This window comes from Sceloporus undulatus, chromosome 2 (genome assembly GCF_019175285.1).
Source record: "Sceloporus undulatus isolate JIND9_A2432 ecotype Alabama chromosome 2, SceUnd_v1.1, whole genome shotgun sequence".
NCBI classification, from domain to species: domain Eukaryota; kingdom Metazoa; phylum Chordata; class Lepidosauria; order Squamata; family Phrynosomatidae; genus Sceloporus; species Sceloporus undulatus.
Genome location: NC_056523.1, coordinates 133,093,101 through 133,120,629, shown reverse-complemented (window position 1 = coordinate 133,120,629; position 27,529 = coordinate 133,093,101). Strand labels below are relative to the sequence as shown.

General features: G+C 39.9%; 1 protein-coding gene across 3 annotated transcripts in view; it reads right to left on the bottom strand.

The window, feature by feature from the left end:
• Window positions 1-27,529, bottom strand: part of LOC121921424 (myosin-1B) — a 110,870-nt gene that overhangs the window by 33,685 nt on the left and 49,656 nt on the right. Inside the window, exons 17-40 of one of the 3 annotated variants that reach the window (XM_042449513.1) lie at window positions 26,470-26,531; window positions 25,524-25,611; window positions 25,316-25,433; window positions 24,659-24,782; window positions 24,438-24,574; window positions 23,574-23,829; window positions 22,542-22,784; window positions 22,276-22,452; window positions 22,044-22,189; window positions 21,849-21,939; window positions 21,365-21,754; window positions 17,769-17,895; window positions 17,152-17,270; window positions 16,062-16,258; window positions 14,080-14,263; window positions 13,817-13,982; window positions 12,486-12,610; window positions 11,850-12,158; window positions 11,524-11,727; window positions 11,218-11,343; window positions 10,955-11,125; window positions 10,766-10,870; window positions 10,552-10,647; window positions 7,748-8,028 (exon numbers count right to left, since the gene is read on the bottom strand). The exons of the other annotated variants lie outside the window; for them this stretch is intronic. Coding sequence (XP_042305447.1) covers window positions 7,873-8,028; window positions 10,552-10,647; window positions 10,766-10,870; window positions 10,955-11,125; window positions 11,218-11,343; window positions 11,524-11,727; window positions 11,850-12,158; window positions 12,486-12,610; window positions 13,817-13,982; window positions 14,080-14,263; window positions 16,062-16,258; window positions 17,152-17,270; window positions 17,769-17,895; window positions 21,365-21,754; window positions 21,849-21,939; window positions 22,044-22,189; window positions 22,276-22,452; window positions 22,542-22,784; window positions 23,574-23,829; window positions 24,438-24,574; window positions 24,659-24,782; window positions 25,316-25,433; window positions 25,524-25,611; window positions 26,470-26,531 — 3,917 coding nt within the window. The 3' untranslated portion in view covers window positions 7,748-7,872. Of the gene's footprint in view, window positions 1-7,747; window positions 8,029-10,551; window positions 10,648-10,765; window positions 10,871-10,954; window positions 11,126-11,217; window positions 11,344-11,523; window positions 11,728-11,849; window positions 12,159-12,485; window positions 12,611-13,816; window positions 13,983-14,079; window positions 14,264-16,061; window positions 16,259-17,151; window positions 17,271-17,768; window positions 17,896-21,364; window positions 21,755-21,848; window positions 21,940-22,043; window positions 22,190-22,275; window positions 22,453-22,541; window positions 22,785-23,573; window positions 23,830-24,437; window positions 24,575-24,658; window positions 24,783-25,315; window positions 25,434-25,523; window positions 25,612-26,469; window positions 26,532-27,529 lie in introns of those variants that run through there. 3 annotated transcript variants of the gene reach the window in all.

Genomic DNA, 27,529 nt, shown 5'->3' with positions numbered 1-27,529 from the left:
GAGATTTGTAGTTTGTTGTGGCAAACTGACAAAAGAAGGCAAAATATCTCACAAAACTACAAATCCCAGGATTCCATAGCATTGAGCCATGGCAGTTAAAGCCATATCAAACGGCATTGTTTCTGCAGATTAGACTTTAGGTGCAGCTAGCTGCCACTGCATGAGCCTGAAACACAAGAAGAGGGACCTGAGGAATTTTTTGCAGTGCCCCCAGATGGGGGTCTTTTAAATTAAAATAAAACAATGGGGTTAGGGGTGGCCCTCCAAAGTGAATGGAAGTTTGTGGAAATTGTCCAGCCCTGAAACAGAAGATGCCTTTAAATAGAGGACGATTCTGTTGATGAACTTTTCAGACAGAGGACTGTCATCTCTAAAGTAAATCAGAAGGCCATCATTTAGATTTTTGGCGCAATAAGTCTAAATGTGAGTGTGAGTGATGAGGCCTTAGCGAAACTTTAGGAGGTTACATTTCATGCTTGGCACAAACTTAACTTGCAGAAGTGCTTGGCATTCTGAGGATTTAAGAGTTGAGGATCAGAAATTCAGCTGTGCAAGTTAGTATTTCATCCATGATCTTCTCAATATATCTGTTTGAAACCAACAACAGAGAGATATTCTGGTAATTTGGTAATGAGGTTTGTGTTGCCCAGTACACTGCAATGTATCAATGTGTTGTTGTTGTTGTTGTTGTTGTTGTTGTTGTTGTTGTTGTGTGCCTTCAAGTAATTTCCTACTTGTAGTGACCCTAAGGTAATACTATCATGGGGTTTTCTTGGCAAGATTTGTTCAGAAGAGGTTTCCCATTGCCTTCCCTTGAGGCTGAGAGGATGTGACTTGCCCAAGGGCACCCAGTGGATTTCCATTGCTGAGCTGGGAATCGAACCCTGGTCTCCAGAATCATAGTCCAATCCTCAAATCACTATGCCATGCTGGTCCTCAATGTATGTTCCATCTATTTTTCCTAGGAAAAATAATCATTGTTCATTAGTGTATACTTGTTACCCAACATGAAGGCTGAGCTGAACAAAACAAAGCTACAGAGAAATCTCTCCTGGTGGCAATCCTAAACATATTTCAGCCATTCTGTAAACTCCAGATTTTAAATTTTACCTGCAACAGAACAAGCCTTCATTTGGATGCAAATCAAACCCTTTCATTGCTGCAGCTAGACACTCAGAAGCAAACAGAAATTACTTGTTAGGAATTTCCTTGCTTCTCACCCAAAAGAGTTAACTGTTATCTGAAAAGCTTGAAATAACTGGCCTACAACTTCTCACCCTATATGTGTTAGGATGCTATTATATTGTCTTCATACTTTAAAGAATAGTAGAGATGCATTGAAACTGAGATACAGTGTAGGGATGTAAATGTTTCCTTATTTAATTCTTGCATGGATTTTTGCACCACTTTCCTCCATGCTGGGTAAGACTAGAAGAAGTTTTATGCATTTTCAATTATTGTTTTCCATTTTGTGACTAATCTGAGGGAAAACTGTTTATGCAAAAATTATTTTTTCACAAAAAATCCAACAGGGAATACACTGTATTCTGTCAAAAATGGTCTTTTGCACAATTTCTTCCCACAAAAAGGCATGAAATGTGAATAGTTTGTGGCAGTTGACCATTTGCTCAATGGATCACATTTACAAGTAACCTTTACATCCCAAAGATGGCACTTAGCTAAAGCTACCCATTGGTATATCTGTTGCATGCTGGGCAATCTCTCCCACTGCAAGCACAAACGGCTAGGTCAACTCGAGGCTTTCAGACCATAGTCTGATTAGTGTAAAGTCTTAATGTGGTGGGAGCTGCTACTCTTTGTTCCTCCAGCAAGCCAGAGACAGTGCCTTGGAACAAGATACTGGGAGACAGAAAGCTGATCTTAGGAGAAACAAGTGCTAGCTCCTGCCATGTTCAGGCATCATCGGACCTTATCACACACAGGGCAAATGTGGTCAAAATGTCATCCAAATGTTGCAGAAGTGTCAGGGTCTGATCATGCCTGGGGCTTCTAAAGTGTAATTGAGTCTCCCCACTATGGAACTGTCATGGAATCATTCCCAGGGAAACCATTCCGTTATTCAGAAAATGACTCCGCCTGGTTTCCCCGCAAATGATTCCATGATGATTCCATAGTGAGAAGTCTCAATTACACTTTAGATGCACCACGGATGATCACATCCCTGGTGCTTCCGCAATGTTTGGATGACTTTTTGACCACATTTTGCCCTGTATGTGATAAGGTCCATAGTAAACAAACAGTATACTTTCTCACAATGTCTGAACTATTTTTGAAACTGTTGTATATACACATATATAAGTCTAGAAATTCTAGTTAAGAAATTGACCCAAAAAACCTGAGTCGACTTATCTACAGGTCAGTGAAAGTACTGTACTTTAACTCTTAGGCACTGGACCGACGGGTGCTATAGGGCGCCCTGTACAGATGGGCACTGTCATTTTGATGCAACAGACGCTTAGCGTCCACATGTTGCAGTGCCATAATGATGTCGCGAGTGTGCCATTATGGTGCCACAGAAAAGAACCTGCTTTTTGTGGGTTCTTTTTGCTGCGTGAGGAAGCCACGCAATTTGTTTGCTGCAGCTTCCTCGCACAACAAAACAAGGCACAGGCAGACCACCCTTTTTGGGTGGTCTGTACCCCACCTTATTTTTCAAAAAGTAACCATCTCCTCGTGTAATCTGTCCTGGGAGCAATGATCCCTCCTACTCTCTCATCCAACCAGCCTTTAGTTTGATCACAAACAGTTATGCCTGATGGAATTTTGTAAGTTCTTTGGCATTGTTTCTCTTTGCTGTATCCCCTAGAACCTTTGTTACATGCCCCTAAATTTTACCCTCAACTTATCCATGGGTCATATCAGAATCCATAATTTTGGCTCCAAAACCTGCCCTTAACTTATACACACAATCAACCTGACTGAAAGAATATAAATGGTACTTTTTGAGACTAACTGAAAGAAAAATGGCAGCTGCCAACTTATTTCTTTCAGTTAGTTTCAAATGTGCTACAAGACCTCTCTGCATACTGATTCTGCAGACTAACACTGTTATATCTTTGAATTATATATACAGTGGTCCCTGGTTATCCGCTGAGGTTTGGTTTCAGGATCCCCCCCACTCCCATAGACAACAAAATCCGTGGATGCTCATATCCCATTAAAAACAATTGGATAGCAAACTGGTGTCCCTTATATAAAATGGAAAATCAAGGTTTGCTATTTGGAATTTTTCCTTTTTTTTTTTTTTTTTTTTTTTTGAATATTTTCAAGCCATGGATGCTTGAATGTGGATAAAAAATCCATGGATGTTGATAAAAAAATCCATGGATAATGAGGGCCGACTGTATACAGTATATATACTTATATGAAAAACAAAAAACAAATCAGTCACAATCATCATTCCTCCATTATATTAATATACTGTATGTGCCAAGTTACTGCTGCTTGATGAAGATGTTCTGCTGGAGAAGCAATGAAGGACAAGTTGTTTCTGATGTTCTGAAGCCATTTGGAAAACACTGTCAACAAAACTTACAGAATCAAGATAAATGCAACATATATCTCAGAGATATATTTCTCTTCCATTTCAGGTACCTTCAGAAGGACTGTCATTCTTTAACCAAAGAATTCTAATTCTCTCTGCTGTTGTTTGAAAAGCAACACAAAAAACCTACAATGAACTTGATTTGTCTTAATTAACTCTGACAGACTTTGAAAGTCTTTTTGCAGCCAGGGACAATGAATGAAAGTGTCTCTGCCAGGGAAGAAGTAGTAAAGTTGTGGGGGGGGAAGTGTTGGTAACATCCTGTTGTGTATTGCTGTAATGGTATCTGTAAAGTTAAGAAATCATGGAGATTGTGTAATAATGGCACAGATTTATTTGAAAATATTGATACAACCCATTTCACTTGGTGCCCTTGAAATCAGATGTCTCTTCAGAAAAACACATTCACTTCTGGCAGCCAAATTCATAGATGATAAAAAATTTTACCAAGCTTGTTTAATATTTTTAAACTGAAATGCTGAAGTGTGGTAAATCACATCACCAGGTTGCCTTCAGTAAATTTCAGGAGCTAATATATGATTTTTACATTTCATGGTCAAACTCCACCTCTGCTTGTGCTCAGTATCCTCTATTTTTCTTCTGTGAAAAGGATGCTGGAGTAAAAAAATGTTGAGTTCAAAGTAGTAGTTTTGTAACTCAGTACTCTTGTGGGTATGTTCCTGAGCAAGTTACTTTTATTTTACCCACCCCAATTTGCCTTCTAGAAAATTGAAACTTGTTCACTAGCTACTCTGGCAGTCATTTTGTGAATGAGCAAGCCTCCAGTACATGGTGTCCATCATAATAGGGTGCCCTGGTGGTGCAGTGGTTAAGTGCCCATACTGCAGCATAAGGGAGTGAGTTTGATACAGTGGGCTCCAAGGTTGCCTCAGCCTTCCATCCTTTTGTAGGTCAGTAAAATCAGTACCCAGCTTATCAGGGGAAATTAGCTTACAGCCTGCAAGCTCACCCTTCTTATAGTTTCCCAAACTGATAGCTTGCTCAAGGAATTAAGCAGAGGAAGAAAAGGAGGAAGAGGAGGATTGATTCTAAGTGTCCCATTGATGCACTGAATTTTGATAAATAGGCTTCCTCAGTACAACAAATAAATTCTCTTCTTTCGAAAAGTTTTGTTAGGTGTTACACAAATGTAAGCAGTTCCAATGAGAATACTTACATGTTCTGCACTTGAACGTTAAATATATCATTGGCTTTCATAGTAACTATCGACCAGTCTCGCTGCTGCCATTTTTGGGGAAGGTGATCGAGAGAGCGGTTGCAATCCAGCTTCAATCGGTCTTGGACAAAACGGATTATCTGGACCCATTTCAAACTGGCTTTTGGGCGGGTTATGGGGTTGAGACGGCCATGGTCGCCTTGGTTGATGACCTCCGTCTGGGCATCGACAGGGGAAGCGTGTCCCTGTTGGTGCTCTTGGACATCTCAGCGGCTTTCGATACCATAGACCATGGTATCCTTCTGGAGTGCCTGGCAGAGGTGGGAATCGGGGGCACTGCGCTCCAGTGGTTCCGGTCCTACCTCTCTGGGAGGTTCCACATGGTGCAGCTGGGAGACGTGTGCTCCGATAAGAGGGCCCTCACAACTGGGGTCCCTCAAGGAGCCATTCTGTCTCCCATGCTATTTAACATTTACATGAAACCGCTGGGTGAGATCATCCGGAGGCATGGGGCGCGGGGTTATCAGTACGCTGATGACACCCAAATAGTCTTCTCTATGTCTCCGACTGATGCAGTGACCGAGGATGGCACCTCTCCTCTCGTGGCCTGTCTGGAGTCAGTAACGGGCTGGATGAGGGAAAACCGACTCAGTCTGAATCCAGAGAAAACGGAGGTACTTGTGATAGGTTCCCCTGGTCCAGGAATGGCGGTGGTTCCACCTGTCCTGAACGGGATCACGCTTCCTGTGAAGGACTCCGTGCACAGTCTGGGGGTGCTTCTTGACTCGTCGCTTCACCTTACAGCTCAGGTGAATGCGACGGTCAAGAACACCTGTTATCAGCTTCGGCTTATTCGCCAGCTGCGCCCATACCTGGCCCAGAGGGACCTTGAAACGGTGGTACATGCTCAGGTAACCTCTAGATTGGACTTCTGCAATGTGCTCTACATGGGGCAACCCTTATACCATACCCGGAAGCTACAGCTGGTACAGAATATGGCAGCCAGGCTGGTCACTGGTACATCCAGGGCCAGCCATATTACACCTGTGCTAAAAGACCTGCATTGGCTGCCTATCCGCTTCTGGGCACAGTATAAGGTGTTGGTGATTACCTATAAAGCCCTACATGGCTTGGGCCCAGGATACCTGAAGGACCGCCTCTCCCCATACATTCCGCCCCGCACCCTCAGAACTTCTGGGCAGCAATTACTTAGGGTTCCAGGGGCCAGACTTACCTCCACAATGAGGAGGACGTATTCCATCGCTGCCCCGGCCCTTTGGAATACGCTGCCCACAGAGCTCCGCTCGGTCACCTCCCTGGCTCAGTTCAGAAGGGATTTAAAAACCTTCTTATTTCAAACTGCATTCCCCGAATGAAGTTCCAGCTGGCCTTCCTCCCTCTTTTGTTGGCAAGATGGTTGGCTGATGGGTTTTTAATTTGTTTTTAATATGTGTATTTGTGTATATTTATATTGCCTGTGTTTTATTGTATTTGATTTTATTATGTTGTTCACCACCCTGATCATTGGAAGGGCGGTATATAAATAAAATTTTTATTTATTTATTATTATTTATTCATATCTGAGAAATAAGTTCTCAGGGCTGATCAATAGCTTTATTGGGCTTTGTGGTTGGCTACACATTTCAAGATAAATGTTATCAAGGCCATTATCCTTTCAATGGTTATCTTTGAATGAGTTTTGGCCTTTTACTCAACTAACCTGACGTAACACTTTTTGGAAGTAAAGCTTTAATTTAATTAATTTACATAGTTTAATTAATTAATTAATTTACATAGTTGAACTGGAAGTGTCTTCAGTTATAGCTCAAAACCACCAGATATTCTTTTATTAATGACATGTAATTGCCTTCAGAATCAACTCAAGTTGTATGCCTTAGTTTTAGCAAATGGAGGTGATGCTAATTCTGTATCTATTTCTTGTTAAAAGTAATTATTCACATTCCTGTTCATTTTTCCCTGAGCAGTCTTAAATATGCATAGTTAGATGGCTTCCTGAATAATAATGTGTTTTAGAGATTATTCCAACTAGAATAATAAACTTGCTTGAACCTTCAGAGCTTCCCGATCTTCCTGTTAACCAACAGATTATCAAAATGAGATGAAATATTCAAAAATTAAAGGACAACACTGCAGATCCATTGGCTGGAGGGTGTCTGCAGAGGCCCCTGATATGTCCCCAGAATCATGAGGTGTTTGGAGGAGTACAGTGGGGCAACTCTGAAGTGGAGAGACTCACCACAGGAACCCTCAGTTCTCAGTCTCCCTGCAATATATCGCAAAGCAGAGAACAGTAACTCAAATATTTTGGAGCAATGGTTTAGGCAGACAAAGAAATAGTGTGCCTCTATCTGTACCAGTTTAAGCAGATATGTAAAGAAATGTGATTTGTGGTGTAGAAAAGAATTAAGTTAAGTCATCACTCTGAATTACTTATGTGGTTTAGAAGCAAATGTAAGTTACTTATTATCTCTACAAACAAGAGCTGTTATTTTGATACTTAGGTGCTCTGCCACTGCCTCCATTTCTGCCTCCGGAAAGCTTCAGCTTCCAAACAGTGAGGCTTCCCGGTGGGTTCTTTTTGCATCGCACTTGCAAATGGCGCACTCGTGATGTTGCAAGCACAAGGAGACATACGGACGCTATGAGGCTGTTGCATCAAAATGGCGGCGCCCATGTGTATAGGGCACTGCCATTTTGACGCCCCCATCACGTACTAGGGATGAGATCGGAAAGGACACTGCATCCTCAGCCAACCCCTAGTACGTAATGGGGGTGGCGCAAAGGCCCATCTAGATCGGGCCTTAGTAGTCTATTTTGCTTCTGTAACAAAACTTCAGCCATATTTCTTTTGAAGCACATTTTTTCTTTCTCAGAATGGTGTTAGGAATTTCATATTTAAGGGACAGAATTAACGTTGTACATGCAATTCTTTTTTTTAAAAAGTTAGTAATAATAGAGTCTAGTAAAACAGAAAGAACACTTTGTTTGCTGAGGAATCTATAGTCTTTATTATCTAGAAACTGAGGGAGGGGAAAAGAATACAGAGGAAGTGACAAAGAACTTCACATTTTGTGCTCTTCTTCTGTCACTTTGGATCTTTTAGAGGACTTTATTCTTCACTTACAACAACCTTCTTATGAACTTCTCGGGTCTTCACCCTGAGTTTGTTAACCTGTGACTCGGCAATGTCAGCCCGCTCTTCAGCTTCTTCCAGCTCATGCTGAATCTTGCGGAACTTGGAAAGATTCACATTGGATTGTTCCTCCTAAAAATGGAGAGGAAAAACCCAAAATCTGTATGCTGGCAAATTGACATTTAAATAGTATACATTATTTCTGAAGGGGCAGATAGACAAAATTATCCCCTTTGCAGTTTCTTTTAAGAGAAACTGTACCCACAAATGCTGCACTATTATCTATGAGAGACCATCCTGAGTATCTTCTGCAAATTCACAGGAAAACTAAGAGATGGTTCCCATTCAGACTTCTTGCCTTACTTGGTTATGTGACCAAGTACTAATAGTTGAATACCCCACTTATGTAATGCCCTTCAAGAGCCTCGAGGAAAATTATAGTCTGGCTTCACCATTTCTCTTCCATTCCCTCTCCTGAAATCTCAAAAATGAAATGTGTAAGTTTTTGAGTTATCTTTGTGCTTTGTCACTTCCTTGACAAATGATCTATGTTCTTGTAAATGCCAGTTGAAGAAAGATATTTCATTTTCATATTTGAATTGCTGAATAGATGTTAGCATACATGAAATGTAGGGACAAATTATAAAACATTTGCTTTTATCCCTCCTTGATACAACTTTCTGTTTCCTTTGCTCCCTTAAATGGAATTCAAACTAATCTTTAAAAATTCAGTCTCTGGATTTATGTACTCTTCAAGTTTCTTAATAAACAGGTATTGGAAATTACAAACAATCCTGTATTTCAGCAAGGAGAGAATCCATGAGGGTGTTCCTTCATACAACCCATTATAAGCACCCAAAGTAAGTCTCTTTCCAACCTGGACCCTACCAGCACAGGCCAGAATACCCCAGGGACAACCTGAAGTATTCTAACCCCAGAGATGCCCCAATGTCCCTCCATTAAATAGCACTCCTGTTGTGATAGAGGTGGCTGTTCGCATGTGCACCCACCACCACCATGGGCAGGTCACTAGATCTGAAGTCAAAATAAGGTGCCCAGTGTTAATCACAAGACTGGGTGCCTTATTCTGACCTCACAGCAAGTGGCCTACCATGGCAGTGGCTGCGGCCTGTGGCTGCGGCTTGTGGCACACATTAAAAACAGCTGCCTAGTATTACAATTGAGGGCTCCAGGTCTATTTCAATTCACTATAAGGAGGGAGGATACCCTGGACTTAATACTGAACGGGCTGGATGTCATCCAGACGGTTCTCACCAGAACTGGGTTTGGGCCATGCATTGTCTGGATGCCCTGCCAAGACAGTAGGGACAAGACATTTTATTTGGCCTATGCTGACAAGGCCATAGATGGTAGATAACAGTCAAGGTGATTCCCAGCCGGTCTTCCTCAAAAGATAGATAGGGAGTGCATTTTTGTCAAAAATAAATATAATTGTGTCCAATTTGCTCAGTCCACTTGTTATATTAATTACAGAGTAGGTAACATTTCTTTTTTTAAAAAAAACTGCAGTTAGAATCTACATTTCAACAAAAGACAACTGTTCCAAAAAGTGGAAGGTCAAATCCAATAAAAAATTAAATCGGTCTTGAATGCCTTTTAAAAATATGTATGGCATGTGATTGGTTTTGGTTCATGGTCAGATTGTTTTTTAAAACAGCTGCTACAAATGGAAACTGCACAGATTTTAGCAACTGATCCATTACAGACATTTCTTTCACCTTGAGTAAGAGGTACACACATAGCATTTCATGAAAAAAATATACTAGTTTATATAAGAAGTGGTGATTCCCTCATCAGTTCATATTCTTTAGAATCAATCTGTTAAATATATACAGCACTGCAAGAATAAAGAATGTTTCAGAATGGCTAACATGGTACAATGGGCCCTTGGGATCTGTTGGGATTTGGTTCCAGATTTACTACCAGGACTCCCCATAGATACCAACATCTATGGATGCTTAAGTCCCATTATATACAATGGCATAGTAAAATGTTATCCCTTAAGAGATCAAGGTTTCCTTTTTCGATTTAAAAATATATATAAATTTTCAAGATGGATGCTAAATTCATGGATATGGAGGGCAAATTGTACTCTTTTGCACTGTAATCTGACCCAAAGGTTTCAAAGCCAGACATGGATATGTTCATACTACACATAAGGTCCAGAAAAGGAGAACTTGCCTAAGAAGCAGTTTTCCTATTCTTTGGGATTCTGCATACAGACTTACTTGCTGAGCTATAAATCACATGTACAGATTAGATTCAGGTACATATCTAAATTGTGACATGTATGGTGTGGATATAACTGCAGTGTTCCATTTACAGTTCCCATTTATTTTGCATGTCTGCAACCACTATGTTTTGCTCTGTAACACACACCTTATTTAATCAGGGCCAATGTTAGTATAATTCCTATTTAAATATATCAGTGGATTCTTAAGCTTTTAAAGAATTTCCATCAAGACAAATAAGCCCTACTGGACTTTGTTTCTGTGCTTTAAGCAACCCAGATACATTCTGTCATTTGTGAATTAATTTGTATTGTATGGATGGGTGCAAATTAAAGATTTACTCTCTGTAAATTCATCCTTCTTATTCTGTATCAATCTATCTGAGATTCATAATAATACTTACAGATTCCTCAGACTGTCTCTTGTACGCTTTCACTTTCAACTGAAGCTTGTCCACCAGATCCTGAAGCCTCAGAACATTCTTCCGGTCTTCCTCAGACTAAATAGATGAAAACAGAGGGCAGTATGAGTAAATTTTCTGGATAAAAATGCTTTTACATGTTCTTCCAGGAGCATTTAAATTTGACAATATATATATAAAGATGTTCCATCCTCACCTGGTAGGTCAGTTCCTTTACTCTCCTCTCATATTTACGAACACCCTTGATAGCATCAGCACTGCGCTTCTGCTCATTTTCCACTTCAGCTTCCAATTCACGTACCTGAGGAAAAAGAAAGGAACAATTAGCACTTCTGTTGCAACCTGCATAACACATATAAGAACTTGGGTACAGCAGATGACTCACTCTATGCTCCAGTTTCTGCAGCTGCTTCTTGCCACCCTTCATTGCCAGTTGTTCTGCCTCATCAAGGCGGTGCTGTAGGTCCTTCACAGTCTGGTCCAGGTTCTTCTTCATCCTCTCCAGATGCGCACTGGTGTCTTGCTCCTTCTTAAGTTCCTCAGCCATCATGGCTGCCTATTAATAGAACAAAACATCCCAATTCAGGAAGCCACATATGCCAGCTGCAAACAGGATTATAATTTCACAGGAAACTTTGCCCAGCTCACATCAGTTATGGCTTTCTTTGCTTTCTCTTCTGCATTGCGTGCTTCCTGAATAGTCTCTTCCACTTCACTCTGTATTTGGGAAATGTCTGTTTCCAGTTTCTTCTTGGTGTTGATCAAGCTGGTGTTCTATTTGGGGAAAATGTCATGGATTTTGTTAGCTAAAGGAGAATGTTCCTGGACACAATTGCAACTACTTAGATGTGAATGTTTGCCCCCATTAACTTGCAGTGAAGAGACCTGCTCCAAGTAGCCCTCAGATGCTACCTGGCAGTTGCCATTCCCTTAATCTTCAGTAGAGAAATGTACCTGTGTGTGGAGGAGTTGAACACGCTCGCTGGCATCCAGAAGCTCCTGTTCAGCCACCTTCCGTCCCCTCTCTGTCTGTTCCAGAGCTGCTCGAAGCTCCTCAATCTCAGCCTGCATCAGGTTAGCTCTGCGTTCAACCATGGCCACCTGCTCCTTCAGGTCTTCCTGGCTCCTCAGAGCATCATCCAAATGCAATTGTGCATCCTGTGCAAAAAAGAGAAGAAAAAATGGGAGGCTCAAGGATTGACTGCTCATATTAATTTAATTGAAAGCATGCTCTGAAAAAATTCAATTTTTAGGTATGTTCTTGGAAATTCTCTACATACCTTGAGCATCCCTTGTGTGTTCCTGAAGTTCTTCTGTGCCTCAGCAGCTTGGCGGTTAGCATGGCTAAGCTGGATTTCCATTTCATTCAGATCTCCCTCCATCTTCTTCTTAAGCCGCAGGGCATCGTTTCTGCTTCTGATCTCAGCATCCAGTGTGCTCTGCATGGACTCCACCACTCTCAGGTGATTTCTCTTCAGCTGATCAATTTCTTCATCTTTCTCTGCAATTCTTCGGTCGATATCAGCCTTCACCTGGTTGAGCTCCAGTTGGATGCGGAGGATTTTGCCTTCCTCATGTTCCAGTGAGGCCTTAAAACCAAAGAGTTAATGAGATGACACATTGCAGAGACTCAGGCAAACATTTATACATATAAGATTCATGAGGGGTGGTCACCAGAGACACTTTTTTTCTCCCTTCTCATACAAAAAGTTGTGGTCATTGAATGAAATGATTACCAGAACTTTCAAGACAATTAAACAGAAGTGCTTCTTCATCCGTCTGTTATTTGGAATTCATTAAATGGAAGTAGAGAAGCAACAAGGCTAAAAATAAGTGTTTATCATGACTGCTAAATGGAACTGCTGGCTTTAGAGTCAATGGTCCACCAACTGCTATTTTCTATAGGGCAATATTACCTCAGCTTCCTCTAGAGATGACTGAAGTTCAGATTTCTCTTGTTCAATCTGCTTCTTCACTTTCTCCAGTTCATGGATGGCCTTTCCTCCCTCAGCAATCTGTTCAGTGAGGTCAGATATCTCCTCTGATTGCACACAAAGAAAAAGGAGAATAGTGTTTATATGAATGGCATTAACCATATATTATTGGGTAGCATGATTTATCCAAGCTCATCCATTGGTACTTGTATTGTTTTTGTATGAAGACCAGTCTTGTTTTATTTTTGTTTTTGTGCAACATTTAATGATCTAGCTAGGAAATTTATTTTAAAAAACAAATAAAAATCAATTTCACTAAATTTTACTAAAAGTCTTGCAGCTACCAAGTAAGTGCTGTTTAAAGATACTGTATCTTAAAGATATCACCACTGTAGACGAAAGAACTGTATGAGCACCTGTACAGTGTTGGCCTTGCCTTTGATGAAATAAGATACTGGATGTTGTTTTTTTCAATAAGCAGCAACAGTTTGTTATGTACTGTATAGTTATACCTCAGTTACAAAGCAGATATATTCCATTTTAACAGAAAATATGGTATCAGAGATAGAATTAACATGGGAAGAATATGGATAAGTTCCTATGCTACAAAAAAGAAGACAACTTTAACATCTATTAGCAAACTTTGTATTTGTATAAAATGCATGTATAAAATGAAGAAACCAGGTCAGGCAAGCCTTGCATAAAAATATGAACCTTCTAGATACTACTTGAAGGCTACTTCCAAAATGCATCCAGAGATTCTTTTTTTCTTTCATCACCTCTGCTTTTCGTATGCTTTCCATTTTGGTAGCAGTTCTATACTTTTTTAAAATGGTGAGGATGGCTGCTGTGACAGGCTTATTTGCTCCCCCCTTTTCTCTCTGTGTTGCTGTTCACACGCTGGGATTCTGAACCCTGTTTATCTTGCCTCCAGTCTGACACCCAAAGACTGTGTTTCTCCAGCTCTTTTTCAACATCCTCTCAATGCCAGTGGTGTTAAAATAAAAAGCCTTCCAGAAGAAACAGTATAGGGTAGGCATAACAAGACTTTGTAAAATGGTGCTTGTCAGAGCCTTTGTTAGTTGAGATATACTTGTATTATATTATATTTCGTTATTATTGCAAGGAAAAGGAGAAGCACTGTTGGGATTTTCTGCTTCAGGTGCGAAAATAATTTGAGCAGCCTCAGGTACGGTGTATATTGGCTAGAAACAAAGGTTGCTATTTGCTGTTTTGCCTTAAGCAACCTGTTGTTTTTGGTCAGCCCTAAACATATGAGTAATGTCTAACGATGACGTGATAGTTGGACCTACGCTGAAGATTCTTGTTCTCTCGCTTCAGAGTTTCCAGGTGATCCAAGGATTCCTCATAAGCATTCTTCATCTTAAAGAGCTCTGTGCTGAGAGAGCGAGACTCCTTCTGTGAAGCTTCCAATTCAGATTGTGTTTCCTCATATTTCTGTTTCCAGTCTGCCAGAATCTGTAATACACCAAAGAATTAACTCATTGGACTTGAGGCCTTTATGTGGCAGTCACTAATTATTATTGGGGGGGGGGTTGTTGTTGCTAAAAAATACCTTGTCAAAGTTTTTCTGCTTTTTATCTAGAGCTGCACAGGCTGCATTGGATCTCTCCACATCAATCATCAGGTCTTCCACTTCATTCTGCAACCTTTGTTTTGTCTTCTCAAGGGAAGCACATTTGGAATTGACAGCTTCTACATGTTCCTCAGCGTCCTGCAGACGCTGGGCAAGCTTTTTCCTAGTGGAATGCAATCATAACACTCATTAGGGAGGAAATATTAGATTCAGTTGTATGCAGCTGCTGGTAGTTATGAATTGTAGGGACAGCACGTAATAATTCTTTATAATGTGATATTATCTACAATTTGAAGATATTTTATGTTAACACATAATGATGTAAATAAATAAATAAATAAATAAAATAATAAATATTTATTTATATCCCGCCTCTTCCGTTTGGGGATCGAGGCGGGTAACAACAGACTTTATACAGTACACAATACAAAAACAATAAAACCCACAAAACCCTGACCCAACCCTCCCTCCCAAACTATAAAATTGGCATAATGAAACATGATTAAAATATATATCAATACTACAAGGTTATTCTACAATCCACGAATGACGAGGAGATACAGTAAGAAGGACGGGTGCAATCGGTTCTGGGCGGTTATCACTCAGGGAAGGCCTGCCAGAAGAGAAAGGTTTTTGTCACTTTTTAAAAAGCCTCCAACGAGGATAATTGGCAAATCTCTTCCGGCAGGTCATTCTAAGCTTTAGGAGCCATAGCAGAAAAAGATCTCTGGGAGGTCTTTCTTGGTTGTAAAAAAAATTTCCCGGAGAAATGGAGTATATGGGAAGGATTATATGGGAGGAGTCATTCCTTCAAGTAGACTTGACCCAAGCCATGTAGGGCTTTATAGGTGATAACCAACACCTTGTACTGTGCCCGGAAGCTGATAGGCAGCCAGTGTAGTGACTTTAGAATAGGTGTAATTCGGTCAAACCTAGATTTTCCGGCAACCACTCTGGCTGCCAGGTTTTGTATCAATTGAAGCTTCTGGAAGTGGCACAAGGGCTGCCCCATGTAGAGCGCATTACAGAAATCAAAATGAGAGGTTACATGGGCATGTACAACTGTTTCTAGGTCCTGCTTCTTCAGGTAGGGGCGCAACTGGCATATCAGCCAAAGCTGATAACAGGCACTCCTGGCCGTTGCATCAATCTGAGAGGACAGATGAAGTGACAAATCTAGGAGCACCCCCAAGCTGCAGACACAGTCCTTAAGGGGAAGTATGACCCCATTTAGGAAACATCAGAATGCAAAGAAATCTATGTGCTACACTGAACAGGGTGCAAAACCAGCATGTTGCTTGTACTTCTCCACTAATGTTTTACTCTCCACTGCCCCCACCCTCTTTACACTGCAAAATGCATTTTTCTTATTTTAATGTTTTCACATGTTTTTTTTAAACTTCCTTCGAGTTGATGTCGACTCATGGTGACTCTGTGAATGAAACATCTCCAGCTCTCACATCTATACAAGGTGATGAAGAAAACAATGGCTTGACTATTCTAACTTTAGTCCTCAGTTGTATTTTACACTTTAGAATCTTGTCAAGTTCTTTCATAGCTGCCCTTCTCATTCCCAGTCTTCTTCTGATTTCTTGACTGCAGTGTCTGTTAATGTTTGATCCAGGATAAGGTAGCAAGTCTGACATAGTAGCTTAAGTGGTGGATGGTGACTCTGGAGTTCAATTCCCCACTTGGTCATGAAACTCACTGGGTGACCTTGAGCAAAACACATGCTCTCAGCCTCAGGGGAAGGCAATGGCAAATTTCCTCTGAATAAACCTTGCCAAGAAAACTCCTTGCTTTATGATTGCCATAATTCAGAAATGACTTGAAGACTCACAACAACAGCAAATGGGTACTCTTTGACTATTTCAAGTTTCTCATAATCTAGGAGGAATTCATAGTTTCTCATCCTGCCTCCCTCCTTCCCTGCCCTTTCTTTTACCAGCTCTTGTACTTACTTGGCCTCCTCAAGTTCCTCAGTGCGCTGAATGGCATCAGTCTCATATTTGGTCCTCCACTGGGCAACCTCACTGTTTGCCTTGGACATGGCTCGTTGGAGTTCAGCCTTGGCTTCCTGCTCCTCTTCAAATTGCTCCCGAAGGAGGTCACAGTCATGGCGAGCAGATTGCAAGCCATGGGCCAATGCATTCTTAGCCTGAGGTGAAGGAAGATTTGACTAAGAATTTCATGTTGCATAACAAATTTCAGAGCTGTAGCCATGCCTAACAGTAATAATACTCAGCCTGCAATCCTATTCCCACTGTACGTTTAGGATCTTAAAACAGGCAAGTAGGTGTTTTCTTTCTCCTAAAAGAATTAAATATTATTCAGGGGGGGAGTACCATAGCTAGGTAAATAAAGATGATTCATGAGTATCTCCAGGTGTCTCCAAATAAGGATGATGGGACTGGAAAAAATTACTGTGGAGGAGAGAGATAAAGCATCTATACAGTAATTGTATGATCCAAAGCATTGATAAGAGGTCTGCAAGCCAATTTTCTTTCAGAGATTCTCAGTGTAATTTTCCCATATAAAAAAACCAGAAACTTGTACAAATAGTACATCCAGTCCTCCATATCCACAGATATGCATCCACAGATTCAACCAACTACGTTTTGAAAATATTCACAATTTTTTAATCCAAACAACAAAACTTGATTTTGCCATTTTATATAAGAGTCACCATTTTACTATGCCATTTTAAGGAAGCCCTGGTGACGCAGTGGTTAAATGCCAGTATTGCAGCCACAAGGTTGTGCGTTCGATCCCAGGGCTACAAAGTTGACTCAGCTTTCTGTCCTTTCGTAGGTTAGTAAACTGAGCATCCAGTTGTTGAGGGCAATTGGCTTGCACATTGTAAACCGCTTAGAAACTACTGAATTCACTATTAAGCAGTATAGAAATGTAAATGCTATTGCTATTGTCTATAATGGGACTTCAGCATCCATGGATTTTGGTATCCATGAGGTGCCTTGGAAACCTAGTACATACCAAGGGCCCACTGTAATTCTTAAAATGTACATGTTTAGATCCATGCAATATCCACACCTTTATCTCTTCCTCAAGCTGTCTCTTCAGTTCCTCAATCTGCTGAGTAAAGGCTTGCTTTCCTCTTGTGAGCTGAGAAATCAGAGAATCTTTTTCCTCTACTTGACGTGAATATTCACCTGAGGAAGAGAATTAATTAGAATGATAATCAAAATGTACACTACATTTTTAAAGTGTACATTTACTTAAAGCAACACCTGGTTAAATCAGTGGAGCTTACAGGCAAATAAGGCTGCATTTGCACTGCAAAAATAATTCAGTTTGACACCACTTTAACTGCCATGGCTCAATACTATGGAATTCTGGGAACTGTAGTTGTGTGAGACATTTAGCCTTCTCTGTCACAGAGCTCTGGTGCCACAACCAACTACAAATCCCAGGATTCCATAGCACTGAGTCATAACAGTTAAAGTAGTGACAAACCATTTTTTTCTGCACTGCAGATGTAACCTAATTAAGCTTAGGATCGGATTGCATTACGCAAAAGCGTTCGGAAAATGAAAAAAGTATTTGTTCTTAATTCAATCTAATAATACAAATACAGGGAGTAGATCATAATTTAGTAATGGCAAAGTAACAAGTACTGCTTTATTAAACAATTTGCTTTAGTATCTTACCTGCTTCTGTCTGCAGACGAGCTCTTTGAGCTGTCAGGTCATTGATAGTGCGCTGGTGCTCTTCCTCCTTTGCTTTAATTTCACTGAGCTGATCCTCTAAAGTGCGGCATAACTTCTCAAGATTTGCCTGCATGTGAAATGTCCAAAAGGAAGATTTGCACATTGAATATATCTAAATATGTTTGAAGTGACAGAGGGATACCAACTTTTTAGGAGTTAATGTTTGGCCCCTGGTGCTTCAACATCTAGCTACTCTTAAATATATTAAATATATTATATTAAATATATAATAAAGTATATACCTAAGTGAAATAGCCAGTTCCTGATATCTTTATCAGACCCCTGAAATGCCACACTAGAGTGAAAACACAGGCACAGAAGGTGAGAAAGAATCTTCTGGGGTGTGATGGAGACAAACATGTTTGGATGACACAACAAGCCAGGATACCATGTGATCCTTGATATGCTAAGAATGAGCAGCATGCTAGGTGCATGGAGCCTTGGTGTCCCATCATAGGAGGGACGACTAACAAAACCAAGGCTTTCTTTTGTCTTGGTTCTCTTTGCTTATTTGCTGGGAGAGAAACAAAGCAGACAGAAGAAAGCACTCATATTCAAAGAATACCATAAACAAACCACATGTTTCTTTACCTGCCCATGGATAGCAAGTAGTGTGCACCAGCAAGATAACCACACCTAACAGTTCAAGATTATTAACACAGCCAGTGTGTACAAAGGACATGTCTGAATTAACAACAACCCTGAAGTAGTTTCTTTACTGAAATATTTATAGGATGTCTTTAGGCAGTTTTTTTGGAAAAACAAGATTAAAAATAGGGTATAAAAGAATAATCCATGTGCAAAACAAGTATATCCTTCAGAAGCTAAGTGCCATGGAAGGTGTTCCATAACTTGGATTCTCCCATATAATGTGAACACCAAAGATTCACTATTATCATTTCCATAGTATGGCACCACACTAAACAAAAACATCCTCCTGTTTATAGGGAAAGTTTCCATGTGAATGAAGGTATTTTGCTATATGACTATCTAAAATCTTAAAGATACCAGTAGAATATTTGTCTGTGTCTGTAAAAAAACAACCCAGTTTAGCACTTGATATTCTGTTTAAAATCCAGAATGTTGTCAACTGCACTACGTATTTTATTTGTGATGGTTTTTGCTTGAGCACATAGAATCATAGAATCATAGAATCATAGAATCATAGAGTTGGAAGAGACCACTAGGGCCATCCAGTCCAACCCCCTGCCATGCAGGAAATCCAAATCAAAGCATCCCTGACAGATGGCCATCCAGCCTCTGTTTAAAGACCTCCAAGGAAGGAGACTCTATCACCCTCCGAGGGAGTGCATTCCATTGTCGAACAGCCCTTACTGTCAGGAAGTTCCTCCTAATGTTCAGGTGGAATCTCTTTTCCTGCAGCTTGCATCCATTGTTCCGGGTCCTGTTCTCTGGAGCAGCAGAAAACAAGCTTGCTCCCTCTTCAATATGACATCCCTTCAAATATTTAAACAGGGCGATCATATCACCTCTTAACCTTCTTTTCTCCAGGCTAAACATCCCCAGCTCCCTAAGTCGTTCCTCATAGGGCATGGTTTCCAGACCCTTCACCATTTTTGTCGCCCTCCTTTGGACACGCTCCAGTTTCTCAATGTCCTTTCTGAATTGTGGCGCCCAGAACTGGACACAATATTATAGGTGGGGCCTGACCAGAGCAGAATACAGTGGCACTATTACTTCTCTTGATCTAGACACTATACTTCTATTGATGCAGCCTAAAATAGCATTGGCCTTTTTAGCTGCCGCATCACACTGTTCACTCATGTTCAACTTGTGGTCTACTTAGACTCCTAGATCCCTTTCACACGTACTTTCATTCAGCCAGGTGTCACCCGTCCTATATCTGTGCATTTTATTTTTCCGCCCTAAGTGCAATACCTTACATTTCTCCGTGTTGAATTTCATTTTGTTAGCTTTGGCCCAGCTTTCTAGTCTATTCAGGTCATTTTGAATCTTGATCCTGTCCTCTGGGGTATTAGCTATTCCCCCTAATTTGGTATCATCTGCAAATTTGATAAGTATGCTTCCAATTCTGTCATCCAGGTCATTGATAAAGATGTTGAATAGCACTGGGCCCAGGACAGAGCCCTGTGGGACCCCACTGGTCACTTTTCTCCAGGATGAAAAGGAGCCATTGTTGAGCACCCTTTGGGTTCGGCCGGTCAACCAATTACAGATCCATGTAACAGTTCCTTTGTCTAGCCCACATTTTACAAGCTTGTTTGCAAGAATGTCATGGGGAACTTTGTCAAAGGCCTTAGTGAAATCAAGATATACTATATCCACAGCGTTCCCTTCATCTACCAAGCTGGTAATTTTATCAAAGAAAGAGATCAGGTTTGTCTGGCATGACTTGTTTCTCTGAAACCCATGTTGACTTTTTGTGATTATGGCATTGCCTTCTAGATGTTCACAGACTCTCTGTTTAATGATCTGCTCCAGAATCTTTCCTAGTACTGATGTCAGACTAACTGGACGATAATTGTTGGGATCCTCTTTTTTCCCCTTTTTGAAGATGGGGACAACGTTTGCCCTCCACCAGTCTGCTGGGATCTCTCCTGTTTTCCAGGAGTTTTCAAAGATTATTGCCAATGGCTCCGATATTACATTTGCCAGTTCTTTTAATACCCTTGGATGGAGTTCATCTGGTCCCGGAGACTTAAATTTATTTAGATTAATAAGGTGTTCCTCTACTATCTCTTTACTTATTCTGTACTGAAATGCCCCTATCCTGTCCTCTGCTCCATTATCTTCAGGTTGAGCACCCTTTGCCTTTTCTGAGAAGACTGAGGCAAAGAAGGTGTTGAGTAATTCTGCCTTTTCTCTGTCTTCTGTTAGCATTTTTCCATCTTCTCCACGCAGTGGCCCTACCGTTTCCTTCTTCTTCCTTTTGCTGCGGACATATCCAAAAAAGCCCTTTTTATTGTTCTTAACCTCTCTAGCAAGCCTGAGTTCATTCTGTGCTTTAGCTTTTCTGACTTTACCCCTACACATGCCAGCTATTTCTTTGAATTCCTTTTTTGTGATTTCCCCCTTTTTCCATTTCTTATACACATGTTCTGTTTCAAACTTAGCTCGGTTGAAAGTTCCTTAGTCATCCATCCTGGTTTCTTGAGACACCTCCAGTTTTTCTTTCTCACTGGAACGGTTTGAAATTGTGCCTTCAGTATCTGTCTTTTGAGAAACTCCCATCCGTCCTGAACTCCTTTATCTTTTAGTATTTCTGACCATGGAATTGCCCTCAATACTTCTCTAAGTTTACTGAAATCCGCTCTCCTAAAGTCTAGGACGCGTGTCTGACTATGCCTGGCTTCTCCTTTCCACTGTATTACAAACTCCAGGAGAACATGGTCACTTCCACCTAATGATCCCACCACTTGCACCCCATTAACCAAGTCGTACCCCATTAACCGTGTTGTAATGAGTTTCTGCATTTCTTTCAGTATTTAACATTATTTGTGGTGTTTCTTTATCTGCCAAAGGGAAATATATATATATATATAGCTATGATTTACCTTAGCTTTTGAGACAGATTCCATATTGCTAGCAAGGTCATCAATCTCCATCTTCAGCTCACTCTTTTCCTTCTCCAGCTTTTGCTTGACACGCTGTAGGTTATCGATTTGTTCCCCAAGTTCAGCTGCACTGTCTGCATGCTTCTTGCGGAGGGCGGCTGCAGTAGCTTCATGCTGAAGTGTGGCCTCTTCAAGGTCCCGACGCATTTTCTGGAATTCTGCCTCACGTTTCTTGTTCATCTCAATCTGGGCTGCTGTTGCCCCACCAGCCTCCTCCAAACGCTCACTGATTTCTTCAAGTTCCCTGGAGAGATCACCCCGTTGCTTCTCTGCTTTGGCCCGAGATGCTCGCTCAGCCTCAATCTCTTCCTCCAGCTCTTCAATACGGGCCTAGAGAAAAAGGAGCAACCACACATATTCAAAGCATCATCCCAGGATAATTTATTGTCCCAGGCAAAAGGGAGCCAATGTTGGATTGACTTACCTGTAACTCCTTAATCTTCTTCTGAAGCTGGGAGCCCAAGGCCTGTTCATCTTCAATTTTGCTTTGGATCTGGCTGATTTCAAAATCTTTCCTTTTAACAATAAAACACAAAGTGTTAGCTTTCAAATTAAGAGTTAAGAACAATGTGTGACACAAAGACCTCACAATAGGCCTTCCATGAAAGACTTTAATTACTTCTTAAGCTTTTCATCCATCTGCTGCTTATCATTTTCCAAGTCCATTGTGGATTCCTGGGCCAATTTCAGATCTCCTTCAAGCTTCCTCTTGGCTCTTTCAAGGTCCATACGGAGCTTCTTCTCTTGCTCCAGAGACCCTTCAAGCTGAAGACAAAAAAGACATAAATACTCTACCATTATAACACTGTCTTCACCTCAGAGCTGTGTTTCTCCTTGTTAATCATGCTTACATCATCCACTTGCTGCTCCAGCTTGGTTTTTGCTTTGGTCAGAGTATTCACTTTGTCCTCCTCTGCCTGCAGGTCATCCAAGGTCTGTTGGTGGGCCTCTTGGAGGGCTTTCTTCTCTTTAGTAAGTTTGGCAATGGTCTCATCCAAGACTGCCATCTCCTCAGTGAGGTTTTTCACCTTTTAGAAGTGGTGAAATTGATGTGAGATGTTATCTTACCATAAATATCAGTAAAACATTCTGACCATTCACATATTTTCATTCGTACCTTGTTTTCTGTGGCATGCTTTTCCTTTTCAACTTTGGCTAAAGTTAGCTCAAGATCATCAATGTCTTTCTTCAGCTCTGAGCATTCATCCTCCAGTTTCCTCTTTTTGGCTGTCAACTCAGCATTCATTTCCTCTTCATCTTCTGCCCTTTCAGTCAGCTCCTTAATTTTAGCTTCCAGCTGAATTTTGGTTTTGATCAGCTGGTCACATCTCTCCTCAGCATCTGCCAAGCCATCAGCTTCCTAGAAAGTGAAAAGGTATGTCATATAACAGTAAGGTTCATTTCTGACTGAAAGATCATTTCTACAGAACTCAGTTGTGTGCTGCCATTTATTGACTTACTCCAATAGCACGTGCTTGGATCGCTCGTAGTACTGAAATTTAACATAATATAAATATAAATATATTATATTATATTAAAGTAATATACTTAATATAAGGATCAAGTCTAATTTTCTTATATAGTTGTTGCTTTTATACACTGCATTGCAAAGTAACAATATATTATATTCACCAGTATATTATGTATGTAGAGATTAATAAATCATATAAAATCTAATATATTTATTATATAAAAAGCAAAAGTAGCTGTGTTTGCCATAAATTCCAAAATCTGTATTGCAATAAAAACCTTAATTGATCAGCCAAGGGACACAAAATGCGTGCACCCTTTTTGTGGCCATTTGGACATATTACCCAAATTTGTCTCGGTATATTGTCACCAATATAGATTTTCATATTTATTATATAGAATTGTATCAAGGGGACAGACTAATTAAGGCCAAATAATTGTGGTAAAATTTCCTATGCAGTGTTTACATTCTCATACCAAACTATATCAGAAGTGAGTGTGGTGCGGTCTCCTTCCTTGGAGATCTTTAAACAGAAGCTAGATGGCCATCTGCCAGGGATGCATTGATTGTGATATCCTGCATCGCAGGGTTTGCACTGGATAGAGCATCAACTCTATGATGCTATGATTCTATAGAGCTCATATAACAAAAATATATGATGTCACCAAATATGCTTACAGACTGGACTTGGAGCTGCAAATCATTCTTCTCTTGCATCAGGGCCACCATTTTTTCTTCAAGTTCCTTCACTTTGGCCTCTGCCTTTACAAGCCCTTCTTTTGTTTTCTCAAACTCTTCTTTCATATTGGCCATCTCCTTCTCAGATTCAGCACTCTTCAGCAAAGGCTTTATCTTGAAGTACAGCTTCATCCATGGCCAATGTTTGACATTCATGAATGAGCGAACATTGTACTGAATAGTGAAGATTGACTCTCTGTAAGTGTAACAAAATAAAATTTTGATCATTTAAGAATAAATGCAGTGTGATCAATGTTTCTCCAATCTACTGAAATCCTTTTACTACTCTACTAAATGATCTGAACCCTTTGGTTACCAGTAAGTTAACTACTATATTCTGTTATTTACAAGGTGGGTGATTGTGTGATGATACATTTGAAAAGAGAACATGTTATATGAGGGAAAATGTCAAATAAAACATCCATCAGTAGCTCTATTTTCTGAAGTAGCTCAAATTTTACTTCTCATTCTTGGCATAGATGTCACTATATACTGTGTGTAATATAGTTGTGGTAATATAAAAGAATTTATATTTGCAGACTTATCAGAAACTTAATTTTATAGCACTTCATACTTTTAAAACATTTCATGTGTATGCATAAAATGTGACGTTGATGTAAACAATGTATGTTTTCAACTATATTACGCAGGTACATGTCCCAAGGAGTTGGATTAGCCATGGCTACTTGACACTTGTGCCCATGTCCACAAAATCTGTGGAATAACCTTAAATGTATTTTATATCATAGTCAAGTGTGTCTATAAGAGTGATCATGAGTCCTGTTACAAATGACAAAGCTCTACCTCCGTTCCATCATCTTTTGGAACTCCACTCTTGCTAAGAAGCCACGGCACACAGCTTGGGTGCGTGTGATCAACTGTGCCAGCTTATCATCTCTCATCTCCTCTAGAGTACCCAGAAGCCCAGCTTTGAAGAACACCTGGAAAAATAAAATGTTATAAAGTACTAGCCAGTCAGTCAGCAAATCTAAATGCCACATTATTTTAACAGAGAGCAATTTTACCTTGGTGTGGCCAAATTTATATTGGGTGTGGTCAACGTCAATGGACCCAAGAAGCTTCTCAGAAGCCTTCTTGCTATCCATGAACTGCCCCTCTGGGACGGCACTTGCATTTAGAATTCTGTATCTGTTAGAGAAAGCAAAAGATGGTGATGCATATGATTTAAAGTAATGACCACAAGAAGAGCTCTGCTGGAGCTACTATGACTACAGCATTAATTGTAGTATCTGTCAATAAATGCTAAAGGAAGTGTTATCATCAATGACTAATTACCTAACAGGAAGAGTGGCAAAATACAACATGCTCATCAGAGAATTATTACCAGCTGTGTCTTTAAACAACTGCTTTTGCAGGGACTATTAACTTTCTATCACACAGAGCTGTTGAATTTATTCAGGACTAGAAAGAAGGGAAAAAATCTATGAAAAGCTAGGTGTTTATTCTGATACAGTTCCACAATTCTTCACTTTACATTGTTAAAGTGATCCATTGTTCCTAATCAAGTTCTTCCCAAACTTCCTATTTAGTAATTCATACTAAATTTTATGATAGAGAACTAGAAATAGTATTCAGGGTAATTAAGAATTACTAAGGGGAGGGAGAAATACAAAACTAATAGAGATAACTATAATATATTAGGAAAATGATGCCTTTCTAACCTCTGTTTGAAATCACCATAAATGATCCTGCTAGGGAATCCCTTTCTGCAAATTCGGATACCTTCCAACACTCCATTACACCTCAGCTGATGCAATACAAGGTCATGTTCCATGGCACCTTAGTGAATCAAAGAACAAATGATTACTACAAAGTGTACTATGGATGACATTTTTATTTTTAAAATCAAAGTGCAGATTTGTATCTCACCAGGTGTTTTAGTTTCGTTGGGAATGAGGCAGCGCACAAAATGTGGGTGAGTGCTTCTCAGATTGGACATTAACTTGTTCAAGTTTTCCTGTGGGACCAGAAATCAATCTCTGGTTAACTGATAGCTATATTTCAAGAAAAGAGATTTTTTTCAATTTTTATTATGTGACAGAAAGATCAGGAAGAATCAAGTCCACTGCAAATGTGGCATGTCACTCCAAATTTGGACTTTCACATAAGAAGTGGCTTCACAACATTAGGATATTTTTGAATATTCTGGTGGCATTTTTTAAAGCAGATTTAGCTATACGTAAGATCACAAGAAATTACCATATACAACTCAATCTACTGGTCTATCTAGATGAGTACATCCAATAAGATGACTGGCAGTGCCTCCTCATCCCTTTCCCAATCGCTCCCTGGACATGATGGGGATTGAAAGTGGGACGTTACACAGGTTGTGTTTCCCTTATCCAAAATGCTTGGGACCAGAAGTGTTTGGGATTTTAGATTTTTTTTTTATTTTGGAATATGTGCACACACATTATGAGATACTTTGGAGATGGGCAAGTCTAAACATGAAATTAATTTATGTTTCATATACACTTTACACACATAGCATGAAGGTCATTTTATACACAATATTATATTAATTTAGTGCATGAAACAAAGTTTGTGTACACTGAACCATCCAAAAGCAAAGGTGTCACTATCTCAACCATCCATGTGGACAATTTTGGATTTTGGAATATTTCAGAATTATGGATAAGAGAGACTTAACCTGTTCATACAATGCACATTTTCTACACTGAACTCCAATTCGGTTCTGTAATGTATTTCCCAGTAGCTATACTAAGCTTATGCATAGAAATACATTGTTGTGCTGTGAAATCAAAATGTTGTCTCCCTTATGTATAACACATCTTAAGTGATGATCTTACTGTACCCTGAAAAGAGCAGACACAGTCTGGAAGGAAGAACCCTTCTTTTTTGCAGCCTTCTTTCCCTCTGAAAAATAGAAGGAAATGTTACAGTTACAACCTATGAATATGCAATCTTATATGTTACTCTCCCATATAAACTCAATTTATTGTTGTGTGCAATGTGCAATGGAATACATAATATATTTAGTCAGAATACTGAGAGGTTGTGATTTCTTTGGGAGAACATCACATGGCATTTGCTGGGGCAACCTGAATGAAGCATCATTTACAATATTTGGAACAAAGGGAGTTTGGGCTAAGAAACCCCCCCCAGAGAAACTGCAAAACTTGACAGAATGAGGTGTACTTATATCATATTGCAATAATAACCAACCTTAAGAAACCTCTTATTTAAACTGTATAAAGTGTTCAAAAACAAAGCTGTGTTAGTCTGGAAAACAGTATCCAAAGGAATCTTGTAGCAACGTTAAAACTACTGAAAGAGAGAAGTTGATAGCATGACCTTTCGTAGACTTGAGTCTACTTCCTCAGATGCATGGGGTAACTCATATTACCAACTTCTCACTTTCAGTTTTTCTTAAAGGTTCTACAAAATCTCTTTGCATAATGTGTAAACTATGTCATGATTTACATTTCATTTCTAAAGCCTTAGCTATTCTTGAATCTTCTTCAGTCAATACAAGATCCCTTTCTATGTTTTTTCTATGTTTTTTCAATACTATTGTGCTGAGAGATGCTGATCCTGAATGAACCTGTGCTTCCTCTCCAAAAGCTTGTATGAATATTACTCTGCCCAAGCCTTGATTGAGTGAATTCCAACTACAGTCGGCCCTTCTTATACACGGATTTTTTATACACGGATTTAAGCATACACAGTTTGAAAATGTTCCAAAAAAGTATAAATTTACCTTGATTTTCCATTTTTTATTAGGGACACCATTTTGCTATGTCATTATATTTAATGGGACTTGAGCATACACGGATTTTGTTATACACGGGAGATCTTGGAACCAAACCCCAGCGTATAACAAGGGTCCACTGTATAGTCCAACCACCATGTCC